This window comes from Octodon degus, unplaced genomic scaffold (assembly GCF_000260255.1).
Source record: "Octodon degus isolate 3935 unplaced genomic scaffold, OctDeg1.0 scaffold00003, whole genome shotgun sequence".
Taxonomy (NCBI): domain Eukaryota; kingdom Metazoa; phylum Chordata; class Mammalia; order Rodentia; family Octodontidae; genus Octodon; species Octodon degus.
Window position 1 is genome coordinate 18757775 of NW_004524579.1, and position 26157 is coordinate 18783931.

Below are 26157 nucleotides of genomic sequence, written 5' to 3' on the forward strand. Positions count from 1 at the left end.
TATATACTTGGAAGTATTTTAGCCTTACATCTTTTAGTCTTAATTTACTTTGAACTCTTTTAGCCTTATATCTTTTGATGAGATATCTATGCAAACAGTTTCTAAACTTGAAGCTTTTTGTCAATACATTCTTTTAACTTTCCCCTGAATCACCCAGTTGAGTACCTGAAATAGTAAGCAAATAGGGCCAGTTATAATTTCCCCTTCCCCACATAACTCTAAAACCTCTTTCTTCCCTCCTTTTTCCATCTCAGTAATAACAGCATCATCCACTGGGTTGCTCTATGTGAAGTGCATCCTAACTCTCAGTCTCATCTCACATATCAAGCCTATTAGAAAATCTTATCTACTTCTCACCTCAAGAGAAGATCACAGATGGTTGCCCACTGTCTTGTGTTTCTGCTGCATTCAGCACAGCTCTTGACATTTCTTAGGGGGAGGACAGTGGAAGATGAAATGAAGACAAGGGTCAGAATGTAGAAAGCTGAGGTCAAGTGGAGCCCTCTCCTGCTGGGAGAGAACAAACTGCCTGAAGACAGCAGTGCGTTTATTTATACAGTCGGTAAGAGGCCGAGAACAGGTAAATCCACTCTCCTAAATGGGAGAGAGGGCCCTAGAGGCTTGTCTGGCACACCTCAGGTGCTCCGTGTTCTGGGCTAGCCGTGCTTTAGCCCTGCACACATGATTGACCTCCGGCTCAGCGGCTCTCCACACATGTCCACTGCTCTACCCTATTGGAAGCCATCAGCATGTTTGGCCCAAACAATATAAATAAAACATGGATTCTTTATTATAAGTCTGTAGCTTGCCCAGTCCAGCCTTCTGTCCGAAGTTAGACTACTTCTGGGTCAGGACAAGTGCTCTTGTTTTCTCTTACTGGAAAGTTCTTTTGTTAGATGTTTGTAAGGCTAATTTTTAGTTATTTCAGTTCTCATAGAATTTTCTTAGTGAAGCCTTCAACCCTCCAACAGCATGCATATCTGTCCTCATTTACTCTATTCTTATTACTATGTTTTCGTTGTAATGCATGCCATCATCCGAAAGTATAGTATCTTTATTTCAAAAGATATTTAATGAGCGTGTACTAATGCTAGCAAGATACCAACCAGGACAGAAGTCCTCCCACCACTGCGTGTGCCTGTCATCCTCTCCCCCTCAGGATGTAAGTTATGAGAGAGAAAAGGGGCCGAGTCGCCTTCCAGGTTGCACCTGTACTGTGGAGCCTTGACAGCCCTTTAATAAAGTGCTCAGTAAATCACTGTTGAATTAAGAATGAGTAAATACTTCTGAGCTTTCCATAGCTATTTCTTCTTTGTGCTAATCTAGAGAGGTTTTTTAGACCTCCACCACACTAGCTTTTCAAAGTACTACTTAAGTTGATCTATCAGCCAGGTGTTGTGGCACAATCCTGGGAGGCCAAGGCAGCCTGCACTACCTGGTGAAGTCAAGGCAGCCTGAACTACAGGGAGAGTCTGTTTCAAAACACAAAAATATAAATTGACCTCTCAAAGGCTTTTTTTTTTTTTTTGGTATTCCAAATTATATAATTTAATGTAATACTTCTATATGTAGTTTGGCTAATTGTTAATATAACCCTCCTATTAATTTTTCTAGCAAAATGACATGACCTTTTCTTACAGATTTTGAAAAGTGTTATCTCTTGATAGTATTTTAGGAGTGAGATTTGGAAAAAGTAGTTCACTCAGTGTGTTCTTCTGGTTTAGGTCTCAGCTGTTGCTTTTAAACAAGTTAAAAATTAAACCATCAACTTTCAGAAACAAGGTTTAATCCTGTTATAAATTTAAGGCGTGTTTCACATTTGTCTCTAAAAATGTGCTAGTTAAGAGGCACATTTCTTTTCTTTTAGAACAGCAACAGAACAAAATAAAGCAACAGTTCTTGTTTTTACTTACCTGCTCTTCAGTTATTTCGTTCAGATATGTTATGCAGTTAGAATTTTAAGTTTTCAATACTACAAAAAAGGTCTCAGATTCTCAATTTAGTTTGAAGAAAATTAAGTCACAGAAGATAAGATGGACCACGTCAAGATGAATACAAGTGCAGTCCACGTAGGTTATGACCACTAGTAGTTCAAAGGCTTTGTGTTTCGGCTTCCCACACGGCACATCCACGTTTCACAGCAGTTCATGTCTTGATTGCGTATGTCTTGTAAGTAGATGTCCTATAACTTACCTAGAGTGAAGTTTCATTCGGGCTCATTGTAGGAAGTGTAACTCGGTGCTTTTCCTTAAAAATACCTCAACTATTTTGATCTGTCTTTCATTGCTTTGCATCCGTGTGCCGGTGGTATAGATTTTGTACCATGTTTAATTTGTAGCTTTAGCTTCTCTTAGGCCACTGTCCAGTCTTTCAACAACCGACAGGACAGTTTGTAACTATCTAATGACGTGTCTTCATCCTGTCTTCTGCTCTCATTTGTCATCTAGGGAAGGAAAAGTGTGGCTGTACTCCACAGTGCAGCGAATCATAATTAAGAGCCACACTGCCTCATTCATGCCCTGTCCCCTGTGGGAAAGATGGCTTAGAGAAGGAGACCTGATTTCATTTCACCGGTGTCATTTGGGACCTTGTCCTCCTCAAAGTGTTCTCCCCGTGAATATTGATAAGGCAGAAAGGATCCAACTAATAATTGTAGGCACGTGTGAAAGAGAATTGTTAACTGCATAGAGAATTTAAAAATCAATTGAAAGGCTGTGTGTTGAAATACAGGCTATGAGGCTCACGCATTTCCTGGGAGGTTCTTTTTGCTGCCTTTTATGTGGGCTTGGATACTTTTAGGCTGGTGGATTTTTCTCATCTTGTGCAGCAGAGGGCGCTGTGCATCTACCTGAAAGTTGAAGCTTGGCAGTGCCTTTGTCAGCAAGTTGCTGTGTGGTCAACTGTAACTTTTTCTTGAAGCAGATTTGTAGTGGATGATGCTTCACTTTTTAATGCATTGCTGTAGTATTCTTTGGGCAAGAAGTTAACAAATTTAAACTGATGAGGAATTGGATAATGACTTTTTCCCTTTGGAGTTGATGTCTGTAAAGGAAGCCTTGTTTGTTCAAGGTAATCAATTGTAGTACATGGTTTGAATTCATTCTTTTTTATTTTTTAAAAAAGGGGCTTTTTTTGAGGATTTGAATGGAATAAAGGCTAGGATAACTGAAATATTTATTTACTTATACAGATTTTGCAATTGAATGAATATGTAAATGATTCTTTTAAAAGTTCACAAATGAAAATAGGACCTAGGTGTCTGAGTGTTTTTTTTTTTTTTTCATATTTTAAAATCTTTTATTCATTTATTTGTTTATTTGGTACGGGGACTCACTATGCAGCTTGGACTTGTAGTCACCGTCCTGTTTTCAGCCTCCCCAGTGCTGGGATTACAGGCCTGTGCCACCACACCTGGTTTGAGTGGCCAGTTCAGTATGTGGTACCAGGGATCAAACCCGGGTCTTTAGGCTTGCCAGGAAGGCGCTTAGTCTGCTGAGCTACCTCCCCAGCCTGATATCTTTTTTAAGTTAGAAAGAATTAGTTGTAGATCCTAAGGTTGTCTCTTTAATCACTTAACACTTTCAGAGAGGAGTAATGCCTTTTTGTCTCTCTTGGCACTCAGAGAAAGATGCTTTGAGTATTTTATTAGAAAGCTCAAGATAAAGAAAAACACTCAGTGCTATCCTAATAGAACATTTTCTAAGCATCTTCTATCCTGATTTTTTAAAATCATTCTTTAATATCATGTGACATTGATGGACTTTTTTTAATTCTGAAGAAAAATTCTACATCGCTGTTCATGTGTGAAATTCACTTTTTGAGTAACTGGATAACTTACGTCACGTGTGTCCTCTTTTCTAAGTATTTAAATAACACTAAACTTTCCTCCTGATAGTGTTTTAATAATGATTAAGTAAATTATGTTTTCCGTGACATTTTTATATTCCCTTAGGATTTCCAGAAAGGCATTTCATTCTGAAAATTAGTTTAGCAATGGACACGCTATGTACCCGTTATGAGTCTGTGGTCCATAGTCAGTATATACAGAAGACGACGCCCTGTGTGGTCCCTTTCTACCCTCAAGTACTTTTAAGTCTTCATTAATCATTCCTTTAAGGTTTGACAGTTAGAACATGTGTATATATGCATAATTTTCCATTAGACATTATTTTAAATATTGAATCTATTAAACATTACTTAAATGTTCAGTTTTGGAGTTAGTTGTATATTTGCTAAGACCTGTTATGAGAAAAATGTCAGTAGTTGTTGTAAGGGTGCTTTTTAAGAAAGTTCGTCGTGAGAGGTCATGGTTTGTTCAAGTAGGAACTGATCGCTTTTGTACCTATCGAGCCTTTCGGCAGTCCAGATCAAACATATTGAAAGCCATGTTTCCCTTCTTTTTTCTCTAATAATTACAATTTCTTTTCATCTCCCCTCCACCATGGGCTTTCCCCTATTGGGCTGGGGTTTTTTTGGGTGGGTTTGTTTGTTTGTTTCTGGCAGGATCTCGCTGTGTACTGTAGGCTGCCCTTGAACTCATGCCGATCCCCCTGCCTCAGCCTCCTGAGTACTGGCATTACAGCCATGTGGCTCCACTCCCAACTTCTGCCATGTCCCCTTAACATGCTAGAAATACTTTTTAGAAAATCCATGTGCACAAGATACTGACCAGTTTTCCACTTTTACCATAACCTTTTGAGCATGGTGTTAGTTAAAAGTAAACACACAAGAATAAAAGACAAGGAGATGATTTGAGTAAAGGGAAAATCAGTTTTCTGTGCAGTTGGGATGTTGTAATAGCTGCTTCTATAGACTGACGGGGTGAACTTTCGAATAATTATAATCATTCATACATAAGCCATTTCTCTTACATGGAAGAAGCCCATGCCTCAGCGTTGGCATATCTCTGTTTACTCCAGATAATTTACAGTGTTTACTTGTATGAAAGTAGCACTACTATCTCATTTTACTTATATTTAATATTGTAATTGCATAGCAATCATACTTGAAAGTTGTTTCTCATTTTCAGTTATGTAAAATGTCCAAATTAATTTATCACTTGAGTTTTCCATTGTGAGAAAGATGCCTAGAAAAATTGTGAAACCCAAAATTACTCAGCTCCCTATATTACTAATTCCTGGCACTGTGACCCTCAGATGTACTGAGTCTATGAATGTCAGTTCAGTGCATTCAAAAAGTTTTGCATTGCTATTAATACTTATTTTGGGGGCTGGAGAGATGGCTCAGTGGCCTAAAGCACCTACTTAGAACAAGCTTAGCAAAGCATCAGGGACCGCGGTTCAATCCCCCAGCACCACATGCCAGCCAGCACCGCCCCCTGGTGGGCTGAACTGGCCACACACACCCCTCTCTCTCTCTCTCTCTCTCTCTCTCTCTCTCTCTCTCTCTCTCTCTCTCTCTCTCAAATAAATTAATTAATTAAAAAAAATTTAAAAAAAATACTTATTTTGAATGAAGCTCAGAATTTTATTTCTAATTAGTATTGAAAGCATTTGAAATAAACATTTCCAAGCAGCTTTTAAGAGACCTGATTCTCAGATAATAATTTGTTTGGTTTAAAGTTCTATTGTATTAAAATGGGTCTTTTCCTCTGACTTAGTGGCATAACTTCCAGGGTGGAGCAAAGCTATTGATGTAGTTATTCTTGCCTTAACTAAGCTTTTGGTTGTTGTTGTTATTTGTATTATTTTTTTCTTGATATACCTATTGATATAAGTTATTTAGAGAGCGCATACTGTTTTTTTGTTTGTTTTTCTGTATTTAGGACAGAGTCTACAGGGTGTTCAGGGTCTGACTACGCAGATCGGACTTGTAGTGATCTTCCTGTTTACAGCCTACCAAGTGCTGGGATTACAGGTGCGCACCAGGACACCCAGTCTCAGTTGCCATCTCAGTGTGTCCCAGGCGGGCTGGGATGGCACGACACGCCAGGAATGGCAGCACGTAGTGTTGTGTACCACTTACTGTTATGTTAGTTATACTCTTCTCTTATCGTTTGGCACATGTGTCAGGAGCTGATCACGTGGCACATTCCAGGCTCTTCTGCCCTGCAGGGCAGCTCTATTGCTAGATCTAGGTGCCTACAGTGTGGGCCTGACCAGGAATTTTACTGCTTTACAGTGAGAGTCAGTTCTGCGCCCATCATTTCTTGTGAATGTTTCCTAGACTGAGTGATGGTAATAATGATCACACAAAGCAGTATAAAGTGAGGTGCACCTAAGAGCTTAATGGCACTGTCAGTATGTAAAGATATTTCGCAAGATGGCAAAAATATTTAAAAACTCAGTAAATATAACTTAGGAAAAAAAGCTCTTGCCAACCTCACTTGTGTGGGAGAAATTGAGTCCCTCAAATATAAGCTGGAGAATAAATTTCTATGCAAGGTGGGTCAGAATGTAGGATAAGGATGGCAAGAATAGACAGATTACTTTAGAACATTTTGGGTTAGCTTCTAAGCTGATTCATTTAGTAATGAGTCCCTACTATGTCAGAAAATATTTTGAGGCTAGAGATATATATATACTGTATGAAATAAGACACAGATCCTGAATCTGCCTTGTAAAATCTTATAGGATCTTTGCAGTTGCTTTTTTGTGTTCAAATGTATCCATACTGTATGCCTACATGTAAACCACAAGAAATTTTAAGAATTCCGAGGAGCATCATCCTCTAAAGTGACATAAGACATTTTTCTATATCTGTCCTATAAATGTAGGATTTTTCTAACAGGAGTTACATTGTATTCAGGTCTTGTCAGATGTAAGTGATTTGTTTGGTTTTGTGCTCTGCAATGAATGAGTGACACAGATGAGTTGAAAATAGTTTAGATGAATCTATTGATGTAATTTGAAACTTGAAGGGTTTTGTTTGGTTTTGATTTGTATGTGTGTGGTTGTTTTTGTTTTGTTTTGTTTTGTTTGTAATTATAAAGGAAAGATTGACTCACTTCAGGAGTACATAAATAAGAACCAGCCAAGTAGCTCAGCAGATTAAAGTGCCTGCAAGCAGGTGCAGAGGCCGGGGGTGGGAGGGTGGGGGGGGGGTGTGTTCGATCCCCAGATCTGCCATGCTGATCCCATCCCTGGGGTGCTCTGAGATGGCAATTGAGACTGGGCGTGGTGGTGTGGCTCCTGTCATCCCAACTCTTGGGAGGTCGTAAACAGGCGGATCACCACAAGTATGATCTAATAGTGAGACCCTGAACACCCTGTAGGCTCTTTCTAAAGTACAAAATGCAAAAAAAAAAAAAGGAATGCATAATTAAAAATCTTCTCTACATAAAGTGCAGTTCTCGTAAATATATTACCATGATAAATTTGCCATTAGATTTTAATTTATTCTGATTGCTCAAAAATTGTCCAGAATTTAATTTTAGAGACCTGAATACTGTGTAGGTTTTAAAATTTTAGTTTAATATTTCTGTGGGATGATTTTAAATGTAGTTTCATCTGAATATGAGCTAAAGAAAAACATGTTTTGAAGGATGCACTCAAACCTGGAGAAACCAGTTTAATGGGCTTCATTATGAACTAAAATATTTTATGAAGAGACATTGCTCATACCAATTGTATTACATATCTTCTTCCCAGTTTTTAAAGATAATTCTGGAAACAAATGAGTTTCTTGTCAACATCCAGGCAAACTCTTCCACATAGACTTTGGCTATATTTTGGGTCGGGACCCGAAGCCTCTGCCTCCTCCAATGAAGCTGAATAAAGAAATGGTAGAAGGAATGGGCGGCACCCAGAGTGAGCAGTACCAAGAGTTCCGGAAGCAGTGTTATACGGCTTTCCTCCACCTTCGCAGGTGAGTTTGCTTGGCGTGTAAAATTCTGGTGTGGTTTTTTTTTTTTTTTTTGTGGAACAGGCGAGGGTGTTACTCATAGGCATGCATCTACTACTTCTTAATAGACATTTTGTATTTATCTTCATAAAGAATGAGATTAAAAATTTCATGATTTTTTCCACTAAGTACCCCATTGCAAAAGCCATCATAGAAAAGAAGACAGGCAGGCAGGTGAAAGTCAGGGGTGTGACGTCATCTTTTTTATTTTCTGTTTTCTATTTGGTACATAGTCTTGCTAAGCAGCTTGAACTGTAGTATCTTCCTGTCTCAGCCCCTCCAGCGCTGGGATTACAGGCCTGCGTCACCACATCTGGTCTCCGTGGCCAGGTTGGCAGGCCCTGGGTGGGGCTGACATAGTGTGCAGTACCAGGGATCGATCCCAGGTCCTTGCTTTTGTCAGACAGGCACTTAGATAGCTGCGCTATCTACCCAGCCCCATGTGACATCATTTTAGTAACGTCTTTTGCATCCTGAGGGTTCTGGGACAGAGAAAGATGACACTTCCTTTCATTCAGGGCTTTCTGAAAGCAGTTCTGCAGGGTTAGGGTCATCATATTGGCTTCTAATGAATGAAGCATTTAAATTACTTGCAGTAACATTAGTTTTTGTTCTTTAGTGCCTTTGTCAACCTCAGGTAAGGTGCTCTTTGGGAACATTTAAATGTTTGTTTAGTGATTAAATGGTAAATACTTCGTTTTTTCCTCACCACTCATTGTACTATGAAAACATGTTGATTTTTTTCCCATATTTTTCTTCAGCACTTCTATCTCTGCTTCCTTCATCCTGCTGTAAGACTGAATATCATAAAGCATCAGGAAAAATTATATTTGTTAATCTTGGCTCTGAGGATTAGTCAGAAATGAAAGGGTCATTTGAATTTAGTGGTATTTTCACTTACTATGCAAAATAAATTTTCTTAGTCCAACAGAGAATTTATGTTCCAGATGAAAATAGAGCTAATACGTCCAACTGCCTGTGCGTGTGGGCTGTTTCTTTGTCTTTGTGACCTCAGTTGCTCAGGTAGCACCTGGAACGCGGGTTCATTTTATACTTACTGAGTGAGTTCTCTCAGTATTTGCATGAGAGCACTGAGAATTACTGTACTGAGGTCATGTTTCCATGTGATGTTAGTGTTGCTTGTCCCAGGACAATGGCTGTCTTCTACTAATCCAGTTTCATTTTTGCACTTAATTATTATAAGTTCAGTTTTTCATGTGTCCCAACTACGACACCATACATTTTATATTTAGTTCAGTTATTCTGTCTTAAGTAGAAAGTGCAAGTTAATGACACCAGCTATATTCACCCAAATTATCCTTTGGGTGGTTGAGTGGCTTGATTTCCCAGAATTCCCTAGTATTCCCCAGAAATAAATACTAAGTATTGAAAGGGCCGCCCAGAGTTTAAGTCCAAGGGGGACTGAAGTGGTGTTGGGCCAGTGTAAGCTCGTTTATCTGTTCCCTCTGCAGCTCCACCTTGGCAAATGTAGTGTGCATTTAGAATGAGAATATTCTTTCTCCTTGTTTGAGAGAAAAGAAAGACTTTGAAGGTAAACTGTTACTTCTATAAGAGGCCAAGATAGATATTGTTATTTAGATATCTTAGCCAACTTTAATATGATAGGCTAATGTGTTAGACTTTCTTCCTTCATTTAGAATTACTTATGTCCAGACCAGTTACTATAACTCCTAAAACCATGCATAGTATACCAGGAGTGTGCTCATGCTTGACCCATGGGCTCTGTCATCCCCCTTTCATTCATTTAATTATGGCATGATCAAGAGGTCTGTGGATGTCATTATCTAACCAAGATGGATCCTCAGTATTACAATTAAATAGAAACCAGATTGGTCCAATCCTGTCTAGAGTGTACTTCCTAAACAATGAAAAAGACTGTCATTTTTAGATGAATACTTCAAAAGTTTGTCCATACCAAGGGATCTAGATACAGTGTTAAATAGAAGACACAGAATAGGGTATTCTTTTTTTCAAGGCTTTCATTGAAAAACATAATGAATAATCTCAGATTGTTTGCTTTTAAAGTAGTTGCTAGTATTCATTGGAAAAACCCAAGTATCACTGCTTATAAATTGTTGGGAAGGGGCGGGGGAGATTGCTCAGTAGAGTAAGTGCTTCCCTGGCAAGCAAAAGGTTCTGAGTTCAATTCCCTGTTCTGCATAAATAAATAATAAATAAATAAATAAATTGTTGGGATGTTTTTCTGTGATCTTTGAAAGAACATCTGACTACATAGTTCACTATGTAACCCACGCTGGCTTTGAGTTCCTGTGCAGGTCAGGTTGGCCTTGAACTCACCGTGCAGCCTAGGATGGTGTTGATGTGTGAAGCAATCTCCAGTGCTGAATTAGAAGTGTTCTTGATGGCAGAAAGAAATGTTGAATTCTAATTCATTGCTATGTATGTCTGTCTTGCTTCTTTTTAGGTATTCAAATCTGATTTTGAACTTGTTTTCTTTGATGGTTGATGCAAACATTCCAGATATTGCACTTGAACCAGATAAAACTGTGAAAAAGGTAATTTTTGTATATCCTTAGATACCATAATCTGCTTTTCATATGTAAAGCATGTTAGGCTTTTAACAATGATTTCCCTTTGTATCCCAGCCTGTAGATTTTTTTGTGTGTGCATGCACAGGGTCTCACTGTGCAGCTCAGACTTGTAGCGATCCTCCTGTTTTCTGCCTCCATAGTCCTGGGATTATAGGCATAGCGCCACCATGCCTGGACTCCAAAGCTGGCTCAGTGCGCTTGGGGGCAGGGCTGGCATGGCATGTAGTGTTGGGAGTCAAACCTGGCCCCTGTGCTTAACTAAGCAAGCACTTAGTCCATTGAGCTATCTCACCAGTCCTATCAACCTATAAATTATTGTATTGTAAACTAAGAAGTACATTCGAATAATTTTTTTCGTATTTCGGAATTCAGCAGTCTCTCTATAGCTTTCTGTTAGCACTTCTCTTCAGTTCCTTTCACTGTCTGTAGACAGTCATAAAACCATGTCTACTACAGTTCTTTGTTCAGAAAAGTTTTAAGTCTTTCTTTAATTTGCAGATGAACACCTGATTTCTGGCACTCCCAGGTGAAGCATGCTAAACATATATAATATTCAGCAGGGGAAGTAGTGGTCCTATCCTTCCCTTCTGTACCCTTCACTCTGGAGGCCTTTTACTGTGTCAGAAGTGTAGAGATCCTGCTTTTAGACCCAGCCTGGATGGAGGGGGCAGCAGTGGTCAGCCAGTGTGCGGATGAGCAGCTGAGCACAGCTCCCCTGCCCATGCGTCCTGCCAAGGATGCACCAAAAGGCTGTGGGTACAAAGGTTTTACCTAAATCCAGTGCACATTCCCTCCCTCACTGACAGGGAGAGGATGTGTAAAGGCGTTTTGTGTACCCAAGAGTAGTGGCGCTCAACACCAGTGTGATTATCAGTATTGCACTTCAGAGAAAGGTGGTGTGGTTTTTTAACTTGTAGAAACGTGAAGCACTGAAGGGCCAGAGCTGCTCTGGTGTTTAAAAACATGCAGTGGCACCGAGAAGCCCTGGTTGCTGACATGACTGACTGAGGTTTTCTGTGAGCGAGACTAACCTTGTTTCTAAGTTTACATATCTTTATCAAGCAGTGAGAGAAATTTCAAATATTGTGTTATTTTACCACATTATAAAAAATAATACACTGGTTTTTTTTCCATTCATTCTTTTATCCACCAGCACTAGTCCATAAAAATTTCTTTTCCTCCAAGAGGAAGAAAATAGACCGCTTATCACACTTTTTTTTGGCATGCCCCATTTTTTGTCATTTTATTTATTTTTTATTGATTAATGCTCATTCTTCAAGAAATAAAGTTGGTTGATGAAATTATCCTTACCTATAATCAATGAGCTATATAATCAATATAGCTACACCATATTTCAAATGTGGTTGCTATTTTTGTTTGCATCTGCTATGTTCATGGTCTGTTTTATGTTTTAGACCCATTCATCTTATCTTTGTCATCCATTCAGTCTTCCCTGACTGCAAAATGTTCAGAAGTCGTTTATGAGAGTTCTAACAGTATTTGTCAAACTGAGTCAAGACAGTTTCTTTGGCCAGTTAAGCTAATTTGTGCTTGTTTTATTAGGTCTTTTGTTTCATCCATGTCCCTTTTGTTACCAGCTGTCTTTGTAGTACTCTCTTTTTAAACATGAAGCAATTAATTTTATGAAAAAAGCAAAAACATATTCATTAATCATTTTGTATACCAGTACTCTCCAATTGTTTGTCCTAGTTTCAATAAAGTTAAAACATTTTTTAAAAGAATGTTTTACCATAGTTTTCCTTAAAGGGGTATTTCACTAAAGGTTTCTGTGTTTTCTCATATTTTATAAAAAATGTGAAATAAACAGTCGTACATGAAATTGGCATTAAAGTCAGAAGAGTGTTGGAAAGTTACTCTGGAATTAGCTGACTTTTGTGTTTTAGATTGATATTTTACTCACACAGATTTTTATTTATTAATTTTTTATTTTTGTGGAACTGGGGATTGAACTCGGGCCCTTGTGCTTGTCAGGCAACTATTTCTTCTACGGAGCCATCTTCCCGGCCCCTCACGCAGATTTTTTTATAGTTTGATAAATACTGACTCTTGGCATCATTTCAAAAGGTTGCTAATTGGAAAACTTTTGACTTGATCTCATGACTCAAAGCCAGTTAAATAAAAGTGTGTTTCAAACTAAAGCCCTCCCACAAGTACAGACTGACTCTTCATGTTGAGTGATTAAAACAAAGTATAATTGCCTTTCTTTTTAATTTGGAGTATTACTTTCTTTTTAATCTTGCAGAAACAAGTTATTTATCCCTGGTGTTGTTTTTTTTTTTTTTTAATTGACTTTGTTAGCATGATTTCCAAAAGAAATGGCGTTAGTGAGATTCAATCCCAGAATACAAAAAATATGATCAAAATATGTGTTGAACATTTAAACTTTTAAAATCATTATTACAGAAAAGACACATTCTTGCTAATTGTCCTCCAAAATGCTCCCGTCCGCACTGCATACGCCTGGCCCCGCCTCTGTCTTCAGCAGTGCTGGGATTCCTGTTTCCTGAGTGTCCTTAGTTGCATTCTCACAGCTGCCTCCGTGGCCAATATAAGGCAAGATGTCTGCCTTATATGGACTTTTTGACTATGGAGGAAAGTGGGAAGGCCGTGGTGCATACCCAGTGCCTGAGGTAGATAAAGACACAGCCTACTGATGTCACTTGGCAGAAATTGCCATAAATGGTTCATCAGTGCAGTGAGATCAGAAAATACAGCGAAGGTTTAAATGAAGATTACATAAAAGAAACAACACCGAGCTGACCTGATAGCTCAGCGGACTAAAGCACCTGTTTAGGCAGAGTGCAGCGGCCGGGGTTCAATCCCTGATGTGCCATCGTGGCCCCTCCCCCAGGGTGCGCTGAGACGGATTGAGACTGGGTGTAGTGGTGGGTGCCTGTAATCCCAGCTCTTAGGAGGCTATGAACAGGCGGATCACTATGGTCCGATCTAGTAGTGAGACCCTGAACACTGTGTAGACCCTTCCCTAAAGTACAAAAAAAAAGTTCCTGTAAACTGTGGTAGAGAAAGTAGAAAGATTGTTAACATTGTCTCATCTTGTTACCTCCATTTCATAGTAAATCACAGGGATAAAAAGTAAAGCCAGGGAGATGGCTCAGTAGAATGAGCGCTTGCCTGGCAAGTGCAAGGGCCTGACTTCAATCCCTGATTCCGCAAAAAAAAAAAAAAAAGTAAAGGGGATTATTATTAAATACGTCACAGTCTGAATCACAATATTTCTATATCTAAACTTTTTAAAAATTTAAAGCATTATCTTTGGGTTATAAGAATTTTCTCTTGTTTTTGAAAACAGTAAACTTTGTCTCAAAAAGGATAGCATTTAAAGTTCCTTTTTTTACCTTATAAATTATTTGTATTATATAGAAATAACTCATTTTGGTATCTGTATCCATTTCATTCCATTTCTTCAAAATATTACCTGTTTTTCTTCACTAGGAAGACTAATAGACAGTTCCTTGCAGGTGCAGGATAAGTTTCGTCTGGACCTGTCAGATGAGGAGGCGGTGCACTACATACAGAGTCTGATTGACGAAAGCGTCCACGCCCTGTTCGCCGCAGTGGTGGAGCAGATCCATAAGATCGCCCAGGTGAGTGCTCTGAGGGCGCTGTGCTCCTCTCGGCCTCTCACGTCCTACGCCCGGCTTCAGAGAGCCCCACGACTCGCCTCTTCCCAGCCTGCCGAAGTGGCGTCCCCTGCTCCATCAGCTGCGAGACGCCCACTTGCCTTGGCAGTGATGGTGTGTGCAGGGCTCAGGCGGGCGAGGCGGCGACTGTGGCGCCTTCTTGGCAGTGATTGCAGGCTTAGCGGAGACTCACATCCTTAGGTTTTGGTAGATGCCGAACTAGTGAAGACTACAGAGAACAAGTCCATGCCACACGCTAAGGAAGTCTGTTAATACTTACTGTCAGAAGTAGTTGTACGTATGTAAGGGGGGACTGTTTCACACCAGCCTGTGAGGATGATCCTCAAATGAATTTATTTATGGATTTCCTACTAAGGATAATTATGAAAATGGTTAAGAGAAGAATTAGCTGCTTTTCTTGTGAATGCCTTCCTGACTTTATTCAGTCACTGACTTATTTTGCCTACCCCCTAAACTCAACATCCTCACCTCATCACTGTATTATGTCTGTGAAATTTTTCTTCCTGCACCCCACATCGCGTTCAGTTTCATCTCATCTTTTTCTTTAGGCTCAACTAGTTATAATGTACCTGGAGTCAGAAACCTTTCTTTGGATTTTTATATCATGGGATTTGCCCCTCACAGCCCTGTCCTTATCTACAACAGTACACATTTTTCTTTGTTTCTTATTTCATACTTAGAAATCCTAGCTTTTCTCCTTAATTTCCTGGTCAGTTACAATAAATAAAGAGCAAGGCTGGCAAGATAGCTCAGCAGACTAAAGCACCTGCTTAGGCAAGTGCAGGGACCACAGTTCGATCCCTGGCACCACATGTGGTGGCAGCCCCGCCCCCCTGGGCAGGCTGAACTGGCCAGAGCCTGGGGGTAGTGGCGCATACCTATAATCTCAGCATTGGAGAGGCTGAAAGCAGGAGGATTGCTATGAGTCTGAGCTGTGTAGTGAGATCCTGCAACGACAAAATACAAATAAATAAAGAGCTAAAACTTCACACATAAAATGAGTGCTGTTGCCTAGTGCCTCGTTTCAGTTTTCAGTGCCTGAGTAACCAGCTCAAATTCATGGGCTTAAAAAACAATAATGCTTTATTATTTAAGATTCTTCAATCAGGATGCAGCGGAAGCCTAGCTCTGCAGTGTCTTTTTGTTTTTTCTCGTGATCTCAGCTGCATTCAGCCGTTCAGCTGTGCTCAGCTGGTGCACTGGTTTTTCTGGAAGGTCCAACAGGGATTGAGCCACACCTCACAGCTCCTGAGGGAGGGCCATCTCTGCTTCTCGCTTTTTAGTGGTCTGATCTGCGCTGATGCTTGGAGACAGGCTTACCCCAGAGTATGTGAGTGTGGAAGAGGCGGGTCTCAGTGAGTCACTAGGACACCCCCTTCACAGGGAGAAGAAACAGATTGTACCTCTTGACGGGAGTAGGAGAGGGTTGTGTGTGCAGATGAAAAGAACTGAGTGTGGCTCTGAAGATTGAACTGCCCTTCATTTAATATGCTCCAGCTTAAAATTTGAACCTTCAATTCTGCTAAATGAGCTAGTGGCATAATTTATTTTAGTGGTGTAGCTTTGAAATTCTATTTTTAACTTGCATAAATACTTATTGTGTTAGCAGATCTCAGCATACAAGAAGTAATTTTGTTAATCCTCTGTATTTAAGATGAAGAATAACTGGGTTTAAGAGGTGTCTGCCTATAATCCTAGCACTCTCTGAAGCTGAGACAAAAGAATTTGCAAATTTGAACCAAGCTTGGGTAGTTTAGGAATTTAGAAGCTGTAGTAAAGTGGAAAATAAAAGTGGCTGAGGTTGTAGCTCGGTGCAGAGGAGCTGGTTCAGTCCCCAGCACCAAAGGACAAAGGACAGAAAGAGTCTGATTTGAAAGGGGACCCAGGGCTTGGGTACAGCTCAGCAGCATAAGTGTCAGCTTGGCAAATGGTTAGTCCTGAGTTCAATCCCCAGTTTAACCAAAAAAAAAAAAAAAAAGTAAAAGGGGACCACATCATTACTTGGGGCTAATAGTAATAAAGAGGGTCCTTGGTTTGCCAGTGTCTGTGGACCTATTTCCACATTTTTGAAGTGATAGACATCATACATCTGAATTCTTACATCCCTTTCCCCTCCTTTTTCTCCACCTCTCTCCATCTCTTTGTTTGTCTTCCCATTTGTAAAAGATCTACCACCATGCTTCCTATCTATCTATATATATATATATTTCCTAAAAATTACTGCTAGCCAGGCCTGGTGGCACATGCTTATAATACCAGCACTTGGAAGGCTAAGGCAGGAGGATTGTCATGAGTTCGAGATCAGTGTGAGCTACATAGCAAAACCCTGCCTACAAAAGAAGAAAAGGTAATACAACACATGCACACTGAATTCTCTTTATTAACAGCTAATTTTTGTCAGTTATACTGTTTATTATAAGGATGCAATACTTCTTATTGACTAGCTGTATATTTTAGTACGTTCTAATTAATCATTATGAATTATTGATCCAAGTTACTAAAAATGGGGATAGACTGACACACGTTAACGCAAGTTATGGATAAAAAGAAGAATAAGAGCCTGGGAGATAGCTCAGCAGGAATAAGTGCCTGCCTGGCAAGTGCAAGGTCCTGAGTTGGGTCCCCAGTACTGTAACAAAAAAAAAAAGGAAATAACAGTAATAATTATCAGATGCAGTTATTTTCTAAAATACTACGAAGGCTATTTCTTCCATCATGCAGTTTCTTAGGAAGGGTGAAGATTAAACATTGCAGTATTAGTTGCCTAGCAACACTTGCCTATTAGTATAAATTTTCTACCCAAAACCACTTGCATTTGGGCTATTGTCTTTGAAATTATATCATGAGAATTCTCTTCTCTGCAAAAATGGTATTGAAAGGGCTCGTCTGCTCAGGAGACATAAAGATCTCATAGTTTATATTATCCACAACTGTGAATTGTACTCCTTGTGTTTCCCCTATTATTTCCCATCTGTGTTTCTCTTCACTGATTGATCCTGAGGGTGGAGAGTGAGGTGAGGCTTTCATTCATCATATTACATATTCAGTCTAATTAATTGAATCTCCATAGATTAAATCAAAGATACATTTTTCTGTAGAGTGATAGTAAAACAGTCAGAGCACGTTGAAGCCAGACGCCTACCTAATTTCCATTTCAGGATGCTAGCAATGTATCATTACTGAAGGTTTATAGAAATCCTTCATTAGGACCTTTGATGTTGCAGGAGGAAAGGTATAGGGCCAGGCAGAGGGGTAGGTGAGCATGTCACATGTTCTTAAAGACCATATACCCTTAGCTTAAGGCAATCCGACTATATATCAAGGGTCGGGGTGTCAAAACAGAACAAAAATAAAGAGTGGAAGAAAACGTTATGAATTATTCTGCCTGAGTTTTTCCCTGAAGAGCCTGTGTTCTCTGATCACTGTGAGAACTGTGTGTATAAATGTGTCTGCATTTGTGTTGGGTTTAAATGCACCTTCAGAAAAATATTGATCTTTCAGAATTAGTACTTGTACTGATAGTAACTCTTGTATTTTGTTTCAAATTTTTGAGTTACTATTTCATGGTTCAGAGGAATTTTATTTTGTAAAAGCAAAATAATGGCAAATGTAATTAATAGTAAATATTAGTTACACTTCTTGACCACAGCTTTTGTACTTTTAAATACACCATGGTATCTTTTTATTTGTGAACCTTATTTGATGTTTGGTTTTGCTTCATACATGAATGCAGCTAGCTTTTTTAAAGGGCCATATATCAGATAGAAGCAAAATTACCACACACAAGGATTTTTCTTTTCTTTCTTCCAAAATTTTAAAGTCCCATGTCTCAGTATGTAGTAGTATTTTTAATTCCTGATGGTAAGTGAGCAGGTAAGTAAAAAATACAGTTATTTTCTACTTAGAACATAAACCTTCTTTTACCAAACACATACTTAGCCTTATTAAAAATGTCTATAAAACCCCATTCCATTAACTTATTATTTTCTCATTTGAATGTTAAATGGTATTTACCCTTTAGCTGTGGTACAGATACCTGAGTGTATATGTGCAAAACAAAATCATTACGGATTTAAAGCATTATTAATATTAATGTTCAAAGTATAGTTCTTTCCATGTTTTGTTTTTGCAACATTAGCTTTCTGTTTTTTCCCTTTTTGGTGACTTGCGTGTGCTTCATGTTTTTGTTTGTTTTTTGAAACTTCTTTGTGTCTATAAATTGACCAATAAAATCCAGTTCCACGAAGTACCTTTCACATAGGTCCAAAGCAAGATAGCCTTGAATACTGGTGAGCAGTTCATGCTAAGCCGAAGTTTTTACTCCAGGCCATATGCAGCCTCTCTAGTCCTCCTTATCTTCTCTCTTTGAATGTATGCTTCTCTATAATAACTAAAACCTGCTTGGAAAATCATGTTCCAAAATGACGTAAAGAGAAGAGAGACTATCATATCTGGGTTTCCATTATATGAGCTTGATTTAACCATTAAGAATGAAGAACAGGAGTATGAAATAGTTCATTGAACAAAACAAAATCATTGAATTCTGTAGCCATGTGAAAATGCTAAAACCGGGTTTTTTAAATATAGTAATTTTCTAAAGAATCAGATGATTCCCCTACTAGTGGTTTAGACAAGTAACATATCATTATATCATTCAAAACTATTTTGTATCATTTTATACCATTATTTCTCATTTATTTGGATTATTTTGGGAGGAATAGCAGTGTGAACAATGTTAACAACCAAGAAAATAGCAAAAATGACCACAGCCTGTTGAATATTTATGTGTGCCAGAAATTCTGTTAAGTCCGTTTTCTTTATTGCCTTACCCAGTTCAGACCTCCTTGTGAAGCAGGTTTATACAAGGCCTGGGTTACAGATGAGAAAGCTGAGGGTCATCTTTGGCAGAGCCAGATTCGCCCCTAACCCCAAGCTTGTAATTACTCTGATGTTTCTCTCCATTTCATAGCTAAACTTTAATCCATTAGACAAAACAGTTTTGTCATGAGTAGTGTTTTTTAAAATTGTACCTATAAACCTAACATGATCTTTTTGTCTTTTCCTTCTTTAATCTTTCATCTGATCTTCAAAAAAACAAAAAAGAGCTACTCAAACAGTCCCCGAAAATATGATGTATAAAGGAGTCACTGGGAACAGTTAACCTGAAACAAATACAGCAAATGCAATAGTATTCACCTTGTGCGTCGGTCAGAACCACCTTAAGTCTCACTGGCGCACGCAGGCTGCCCTGTTGCACTGCACTCAGCTGCTGCCAGCTGCTCAGACTCGGCACAGGCGCTGGCCGCACAATGTTGAGGTCCTCCGATTAGTTCATTGTCCTAATAGCAACCGTCAACAGAATGCTTATTTTCAGCTAAAATACCTTAGCATTTTTCATTCCTTTACCTTGGCTCCTGTCTTCTCCAAGAAAGGTTTTCTAACCCTCAGATTCTTTGCTAAGGCTTGCCCCTATTTGCTTCATTGGCTGCTTTTAGTCGAGTCAGTTCTATTGACTCTGTTGTATAGTTTGATTTTTTTCCACAGACACAGACATTTTGAGGTATTTAAGAAATGCATGAGAGACTGTCGGTTTAGTAGCAGCATTTTTCTCACACACACAGACATATATGCACATGTGCGCTTTTTACTTCTAAAGTGCTTCCAGGATATTTAGATTAATAGTGCATCAATCTGGATCCTTGACAGTTGGCTTTTGCTGGCATTTTTACCCTTTCTCCTAATAGCTTTCAAAAGCAGCCTTCTCTGTAGCTATTATGAGCTATCATCTCCTGACAATAATTCCTCATACCTGATACCCGTCACCTCCCCTGCCACCAGTGCAGCTCTGCTCTCGGCCTGGAATGGGTTGCCCACCAGCTTGCACAACCCTGGAGTGCTCAGTGTATGTGGATTGGCTCTCAGTGTCCACCTGAAGCAGCTTTAAAAGCTCCCACAGAATCTAGGCATATTCTTGGCATATAGTAGACACCAAATTAATACCTGAGGTTTCATCTGAGTGCCAAGATCACTACCTACTCCCTTCCCTGGTACTGGGAATTGAAGCCAGGGATTTTGCACTAAGCTACATACCCATCATTGTTTTGTTTTGATTTGTGGCTCAGTGTCCCTAACACACTTTGTTGTCTCCAACTTGTGATCTTTCTGCCCCAGCTTTCCAGAGTGCTGGGGTAACAAATGTATACTAACTACCCCCAACAGATCATTTCTTTAAGAATTCTGTTTTCTCTGATACTGGCTTTAATGAAAATACTTAAACTGCTTCTGAAATTGCAAGTTGCATGTATTAACATTAGAAACAAATCTTAGAACAAACAAATATTCTTTGTAGAATTGCCACTTCAAATTGTATCACATAAAGATCAGTCAATATCTTGACAATTTTCACATTTTTGCATGAACACATACAAGACACATTTGTCAGCAGGGCTTTTTCTGCTCACTTTTTCTCTGAGAAAAATAGTAAGATGAAGGTCATAGAAACATCAGAGGGCACACACAGTGTGGATGCCTTCATGTACCTTCACCCAGACCAAGAAATGTTGGTTTCTGTTACTTCTGTTTGATGTGGTAGTGTTGGCCCTGAGGTAATTGTTCCGTGCACTTCTTCAGAGCTTGTAATACTGCCTACTTCTTTTTCATTTTTAAACCATTTGTGGAATTAAGTGGTCTCATGCTGGAATCAGGTAGAGCTTTTCAGAGCCTCTCAAAATGTGGCACCAGGACCGAAGCAGTGCTAATGGTGTTAATCACCTAGCTACACACGTCTGCAGAGTGTGCTTCCTAGCACTGGGTGTTGGTCTGTCTGTCTACCTGTCTCAGTTAGTTTTTCCTTGTTGCTGGGACAAATTACCCAACACCCAAAAGTAAGGCAGGAAAGGTTTATTTAGCTCACAGTCAGTGGAGGTTTCAGTCCTTGCTCAGCTGGTCCCGAGGTAGAGTGACACATGGCCCAGGGAAGTCGTTCATAGTGGCAGCAAATAGCAAAGTAGCAAAGGGAGAGGCAGCAGCTTGGGCTTCTAGCCCTCCTAGCAAGCCTCTCTCCCCCACTTACTTGTCATGCAGATTACCCACTCCAGGACAGCCCCATAATCCCGATATTGGATCATGAATTAATCATAAACTGTAGAAGCTGCCCCATTGACTACGTGAGGCTTTGAGGGACGCATAGACACAAACCATAACACCTTCTCTTCTTTTTTCTTCCACATTGATGTTATTTTCAGCTCACAGTTAGCAAACAGCTTTTCCCTCAATATTTTCCTGTGTAAACTGATTTGTAAGCCAGTCCTTGCAAATCCTGTATTTAGGGTTAATCCCAATTCACTTTCCACTTCAGTAGGTCTTTTAGAAAGTATAGACTACTATTTGTCTTCTTGAACAGTAATATGAGTAATTTTCCTTTTTTTCTGTTTTTGATTTCTGTAGTATTGGAGGAAATGAGCCTGGATTTGGCCTCTCAAGCTGTTCGGATCAGTAAGATGATATTAGAAGCAACCAGTGTCTAATGAAGACTTTGGTGTAACACAGGAGGAGAAAGCTTCCTAGATGGGACATGGTGCCCGAGTTCCATTTCCTCAGATGTCGTTGCTTCAATCTGGTCCTAAAGGACTTGCTTTAAAGTGTATATATAACTGTTTTCTAATTGTTAATAAAAGAAGTGATATGTTTATTCCAAGATTATGTATATTATGAGAATTCTGGAGGAATTTTATGTTGAAATAGTAAAACATTTTATTCCTGAGCCTAAAATGTCATCTTTTTCCCCACACATCTTCATATCAAGACATCAGTTACATGAATTTGGATTAATTTCTCACATTAGACTTGGGTTTTTTTCTTTCCCTCTCTCCTCCCCTCCCCCTTTTATTCATTAGTTTTTGGCTGATTTACATATTTAAAGCTTTATTTTAAAACTTGAAGTTTCGCACATTCTATCTCATTCTTTTATAGTTGAAGGATCGTCTAAGAGTTGTAGGGGCAGGGGCGCCGTCGTGTAGGCTTGTGCTTTGGTGCTGGCCTGACCCTGCAGACCAGCGCCATAGGCCCTGCTGGGTGCTCTGCGGAGGGCACTGGGGTCTGCCCAACGACCAGAGGGCAGCTGCCATTCAGAGGGAGTCGTGCAGCTGTCCCTGCGCAGATGTGGAGAGAAGACCAGTTAGGTCTGGGTAGGCAAAAATTATTCATGTTTCAGAAAGTCATTTTCTTTTATTAATATTGTGTATGTGTGTTTTTAAACTGTAATTCACAGCTATCGAGTTAATTGTGTGACATAGAATGTGAAAATGTAATCTAAGTATCTGGCCAAAAGGTATTAAGGCTAGATTTTACTATTGAGCATAAGATATTTTTACATATTTATGTAAAAAATACTTACCTTTGTTCAATAAATCCTTTTTTGATGCAAACTGAGTTTTCAGCTTTAGCTTACCCATTCCTATTAATATAATACATTTTGTCATAAGCAAAGTAGTTTCTCTTAAGCCTAGAACTGCACTAATCTGTGGATTTTCACCTCATGGCACTTAGGAAAAAGAAATATTACACAAATGATAGAAGGAATACGGTACTTCTTATAGGTTAATATGTTACATGAAAATACAACTGTCTTAGAAAAAATGGATATTCTTATAGTGTTGAGTACCAAATTCCAAATGGCAGGAAAGATGGAAGTTAAATTCCAGCACAGTTTCTGAGAGTTCCATTACTTTTTTTCCCTCCATTTATGTATTTGGTACAGGGTCTCACTACACAGCTCCGACTCACAGTGATCTTCTTGTTTTCAGCCTCCCCAGCGCTGGGGTTACAGGCATGTGCACCACCACACCCAGACTCGTTCGCTGGCTCAGTGAACGCCAGGGGCAGGGCCAGCATGGCATGCAGAACCGGGGATCAAATCCTGGTCCCTGCGCTCGCCAAAGCAAGGGCTTTGGTCCACTGAGCTATCTTGCCAGCCCTCATTATTTACATTGTTCATTTGCCACACAATTCGTTCCAGGCCTGCCTATTTACATACGACATCCTGCTTATAACTACGAGATAGTCGAGAGGCAGCTGCCATGATACATGTATACATTAGGCGTGAAACGTGGTGAAAATGAAAAGAAATTTGTTAGCCATCTTACAAGAGCTTGTGCCTTATCTAATTGGCAAGGGAGCTCAGCTTTGCTTTTTCTTTCCTTCATTTCTATCGTGTTTTGTGGCCCAATTTTAACTCTTTTGCTTACTCAGTTCCCCTGTTCTCTAGTGGTATATCCTCCAAGTTTTATTTATTTTTTCTAATGGGCCCTTTTGAAAAATAATCTTTCCCTCTGAGAAACTTGTAAACTTTAGCATTTAGTAAAGTTGGGTATTTTGGGGGCCAAGGAGATGGCTCAGAAGAATAAGTGCTTGCCTGGAAAGTGCAAGGACCTGAGTTCAATCCCTGGTTCTGGAAAAAAAAAAAAAAAAAAAAAAGTTGGGTATTTTTGTTATACTAGTGTCTCCTATTTCACATTTTAGAGGACTTTCTGTACAGGTGAACGTAGTAAATATTTTCGGCTTTGGCAAGCGTTCCATCTGGGCAAGAGCAGCTCATCCCTGCTGTTAGAGGGGGAATGCCCATGAAAGTGACCAAGTGGGCACAGCCAGCTAGGACTCAGAGCATCATTTGCTGGCCCCATTTTAACTGTGAGATAAAATTGTACATACCTTACTAAAATGCCACAATTGGGATAGATACTGTAGTAGCAAAGGTTTCTAGTAGGGAAGGCCAGATCAGTCATGTTCTGTGGTAGTATGAAATTCTATTAAAGGCAGACACTGAAAGCATTGATCATGAGTGAACTCTGTTCCTTGCAACCTTACGAAAAGCATGAGGGAATATGTAATGCACAGGGAAGCAGCAGTCTCCCAGATTGTTAATGCGTCCCAGCAAATGCTGCCAGGTACAAGTTTCAGAGTAGGAAGCTCCTGGTTTAGAAGTTCTCTTGGTTCTGCTCCCGTGGCAAGCTGCACTGTCCGTGTGCTGCATGCAGTGAAGCAGGAGGCCAGAAGTTACCTTTTCCCCGATGGAGGCTCATCGCCTGCAGCCCAGGCACTCGGCAGATCCACAGCACTGTCCGTCCTTTACTTCGTGCCTGCCTGCCTTCTAGAAAGCTTAGCACCCTTGTAATTCCCGATCAAAATGCCCTTTTCATTGCAGTTGAGGGGAGATGGCTCAGAATAAGCGCAGGGTCTGAGTTCAATCCCCGGTTCCGCAAAAAAAAAAAAAAAAAAAAAAAAAAAAAAAAAAAAAAAAAAAAATATATATATATATATATATATATATATATATACTTTTTGTAGAATGGGGGATTGAATGTGTGTGTGTGTGTATATATATACGTTATATATACTATATATTATATATATACAATTGCATATATATTTATGCAATTGAAAGTTTGGTGTGGCTTTTTCTTAAAGCTTATTGAAAACAGTGGACAGTACTGCCATTGTACTCTGGAGAACGAGAATATGTCCACATTGAAGACACAGAAATTTTTTATGATTCATACTGGTGGAAAAAAAGTAGACTAATTCAAATGACTACTGGTGAATGAATAAAAATAATAGGATATATTCATACAATGAGATACAGTTATGGAAAGAAAGAAAATCTCATAACCATCCTCAATCTCCTGAGCTGTACACTACCAAGCCCAGTTTGTAAATCTCAAAGGTGTTGTGCTAATATTTTAAAGACACCACATACATGAACAAACATTGTAAGGTGGTTTTTTTTTTTTCAATCACTTTCTAATTACTGGGCACAATACTGACACTTGCAGTTTAAAGGAGTTTATTCGAGTCAGTTTAATCCATGCATGAGATCCATTGGCTTCCAGGTAGAAACAGGACAACAGAGAAAAAAGACCTCAATTTCTGGTAACCAAAAAGTGGAGAACCCAAAAGGAAGAGCAGAGAGAGCACATCTAGGTCAGGCCCTGCCTTACCCCCCTCAGCCAGGCCCTACCCTAACAGTATAGCCACCTACCACGCCTCTGAAGGATGACTCCACTGACTGTGTATCACCCATGAGCCAGCTACCTTATATACACACACGCACACACACACACACACACACACACACACTAAAGGAATAAATAAATAATTAAAAAAAGTGTTGATGGGACTTTATGCTATCATAGAAATTCAAACTTTTGGTTATGGTTGAACAGTTCTACATTGAAATTCATGGAATTGCTCACTTAATAATGGGTATTTTTAAAATGTGGGTGTGGATTGTATTTCAGTGATCCAGTTTTATAAAAATGAAAATGTCTTTCTACCTCTCAAGAGCCAGGCAGACAGATGGAAGGGAACTGTGAAGGCTTCGCCGCCACCCACACTGCAACCCGTGACAACCTTCTAGTTCTTCCCCTGACCTCGGGTTCTGCCATATCTGCTGGGCCTTCTCCAGCTTTCCCACATTGTTCCCCTCACCTTTTCCCAAAGGAAGTGCAGAAAAAGAACAACCCAAAGAAATTGTTGGGGGGAAGGTTGAAGAAAAAGAGTTTTAAGAGAATTTTTGCTAAGGAAGCTAAAGAAAATGCCAGGAAAGGAATTACTGGATTTGACTGAAAGCATGTTCTTCTGCTCCTGTGAACAAGAAGAATGAGCTTGTGGTAACGTTTGAAAGATGTTGAAATTCTTAGGTTTTGGTGAGCCCATAAGTTAATCATTTAAGTTTCACATTGAACCTAGTGCATGTTTTAACAGAAAGTGCTGATAAAAACATATAAATTGGTCTTGACCTGAGTTTAAATATAATCTTTACCTTTTTTGAGGATTTGAACTTTAGAGCTGCATTGAATGTTAAAGTGGATTGGAACAAAGGCAAGAGTATCACTGAAAACCATTCAGAAAAGAAAAGCTGGGTAAATGGAAAAATTCAAAGTTACTGAAATTAGTGACAATGATCCATGTTTTAATTATTTCAGAACTGAGCTGAATAAGGATACCTGCAGGAAAAATACAATCCTTGCTGAGGACTTTTA

At 39.4% G+C, this 26157-nt stretch overlaps 1 protein-coding gene across 3 annotated transcripts in view; it reads left to right on the top strand.

Moving 5' to 3' along the window:
- Positions 1-22537, top strand: part of Pik3c3 (phosphatidylinositol 3-kinase catalytic subunit type 3) — a 140362-nt gene extending 117825 nt beyond the window's left edge. For 2 of the 3 annotated variants that reach the window (XM_004623714.2, XM_023714507.1), the window contains 4 exons: positions 7659-7827; positions 10310-10400; positions 13937-14062; positions 21566-22537. In XM_004623714.2, the coding sequence (XP_004623771.2) occupies positions 7659-7827; positions 10310-10400; positions 13937-14062; positions 21566-21580 (401 nt within the window). In that variant the 3' untranslated portion in view covers positions 21581-22537. Of the gene's footprint in view, positions 1-7610; positions 7828-10309; positions 10401-13936; positions 14063-21565 lie in introns of those variants that run through there. The other variant, XM_023714515.1, reaches the window with a different exon arrangement.
- The last annotated feature ends 3620 nt before the right edge of the window (positions 22538-26157 follow it).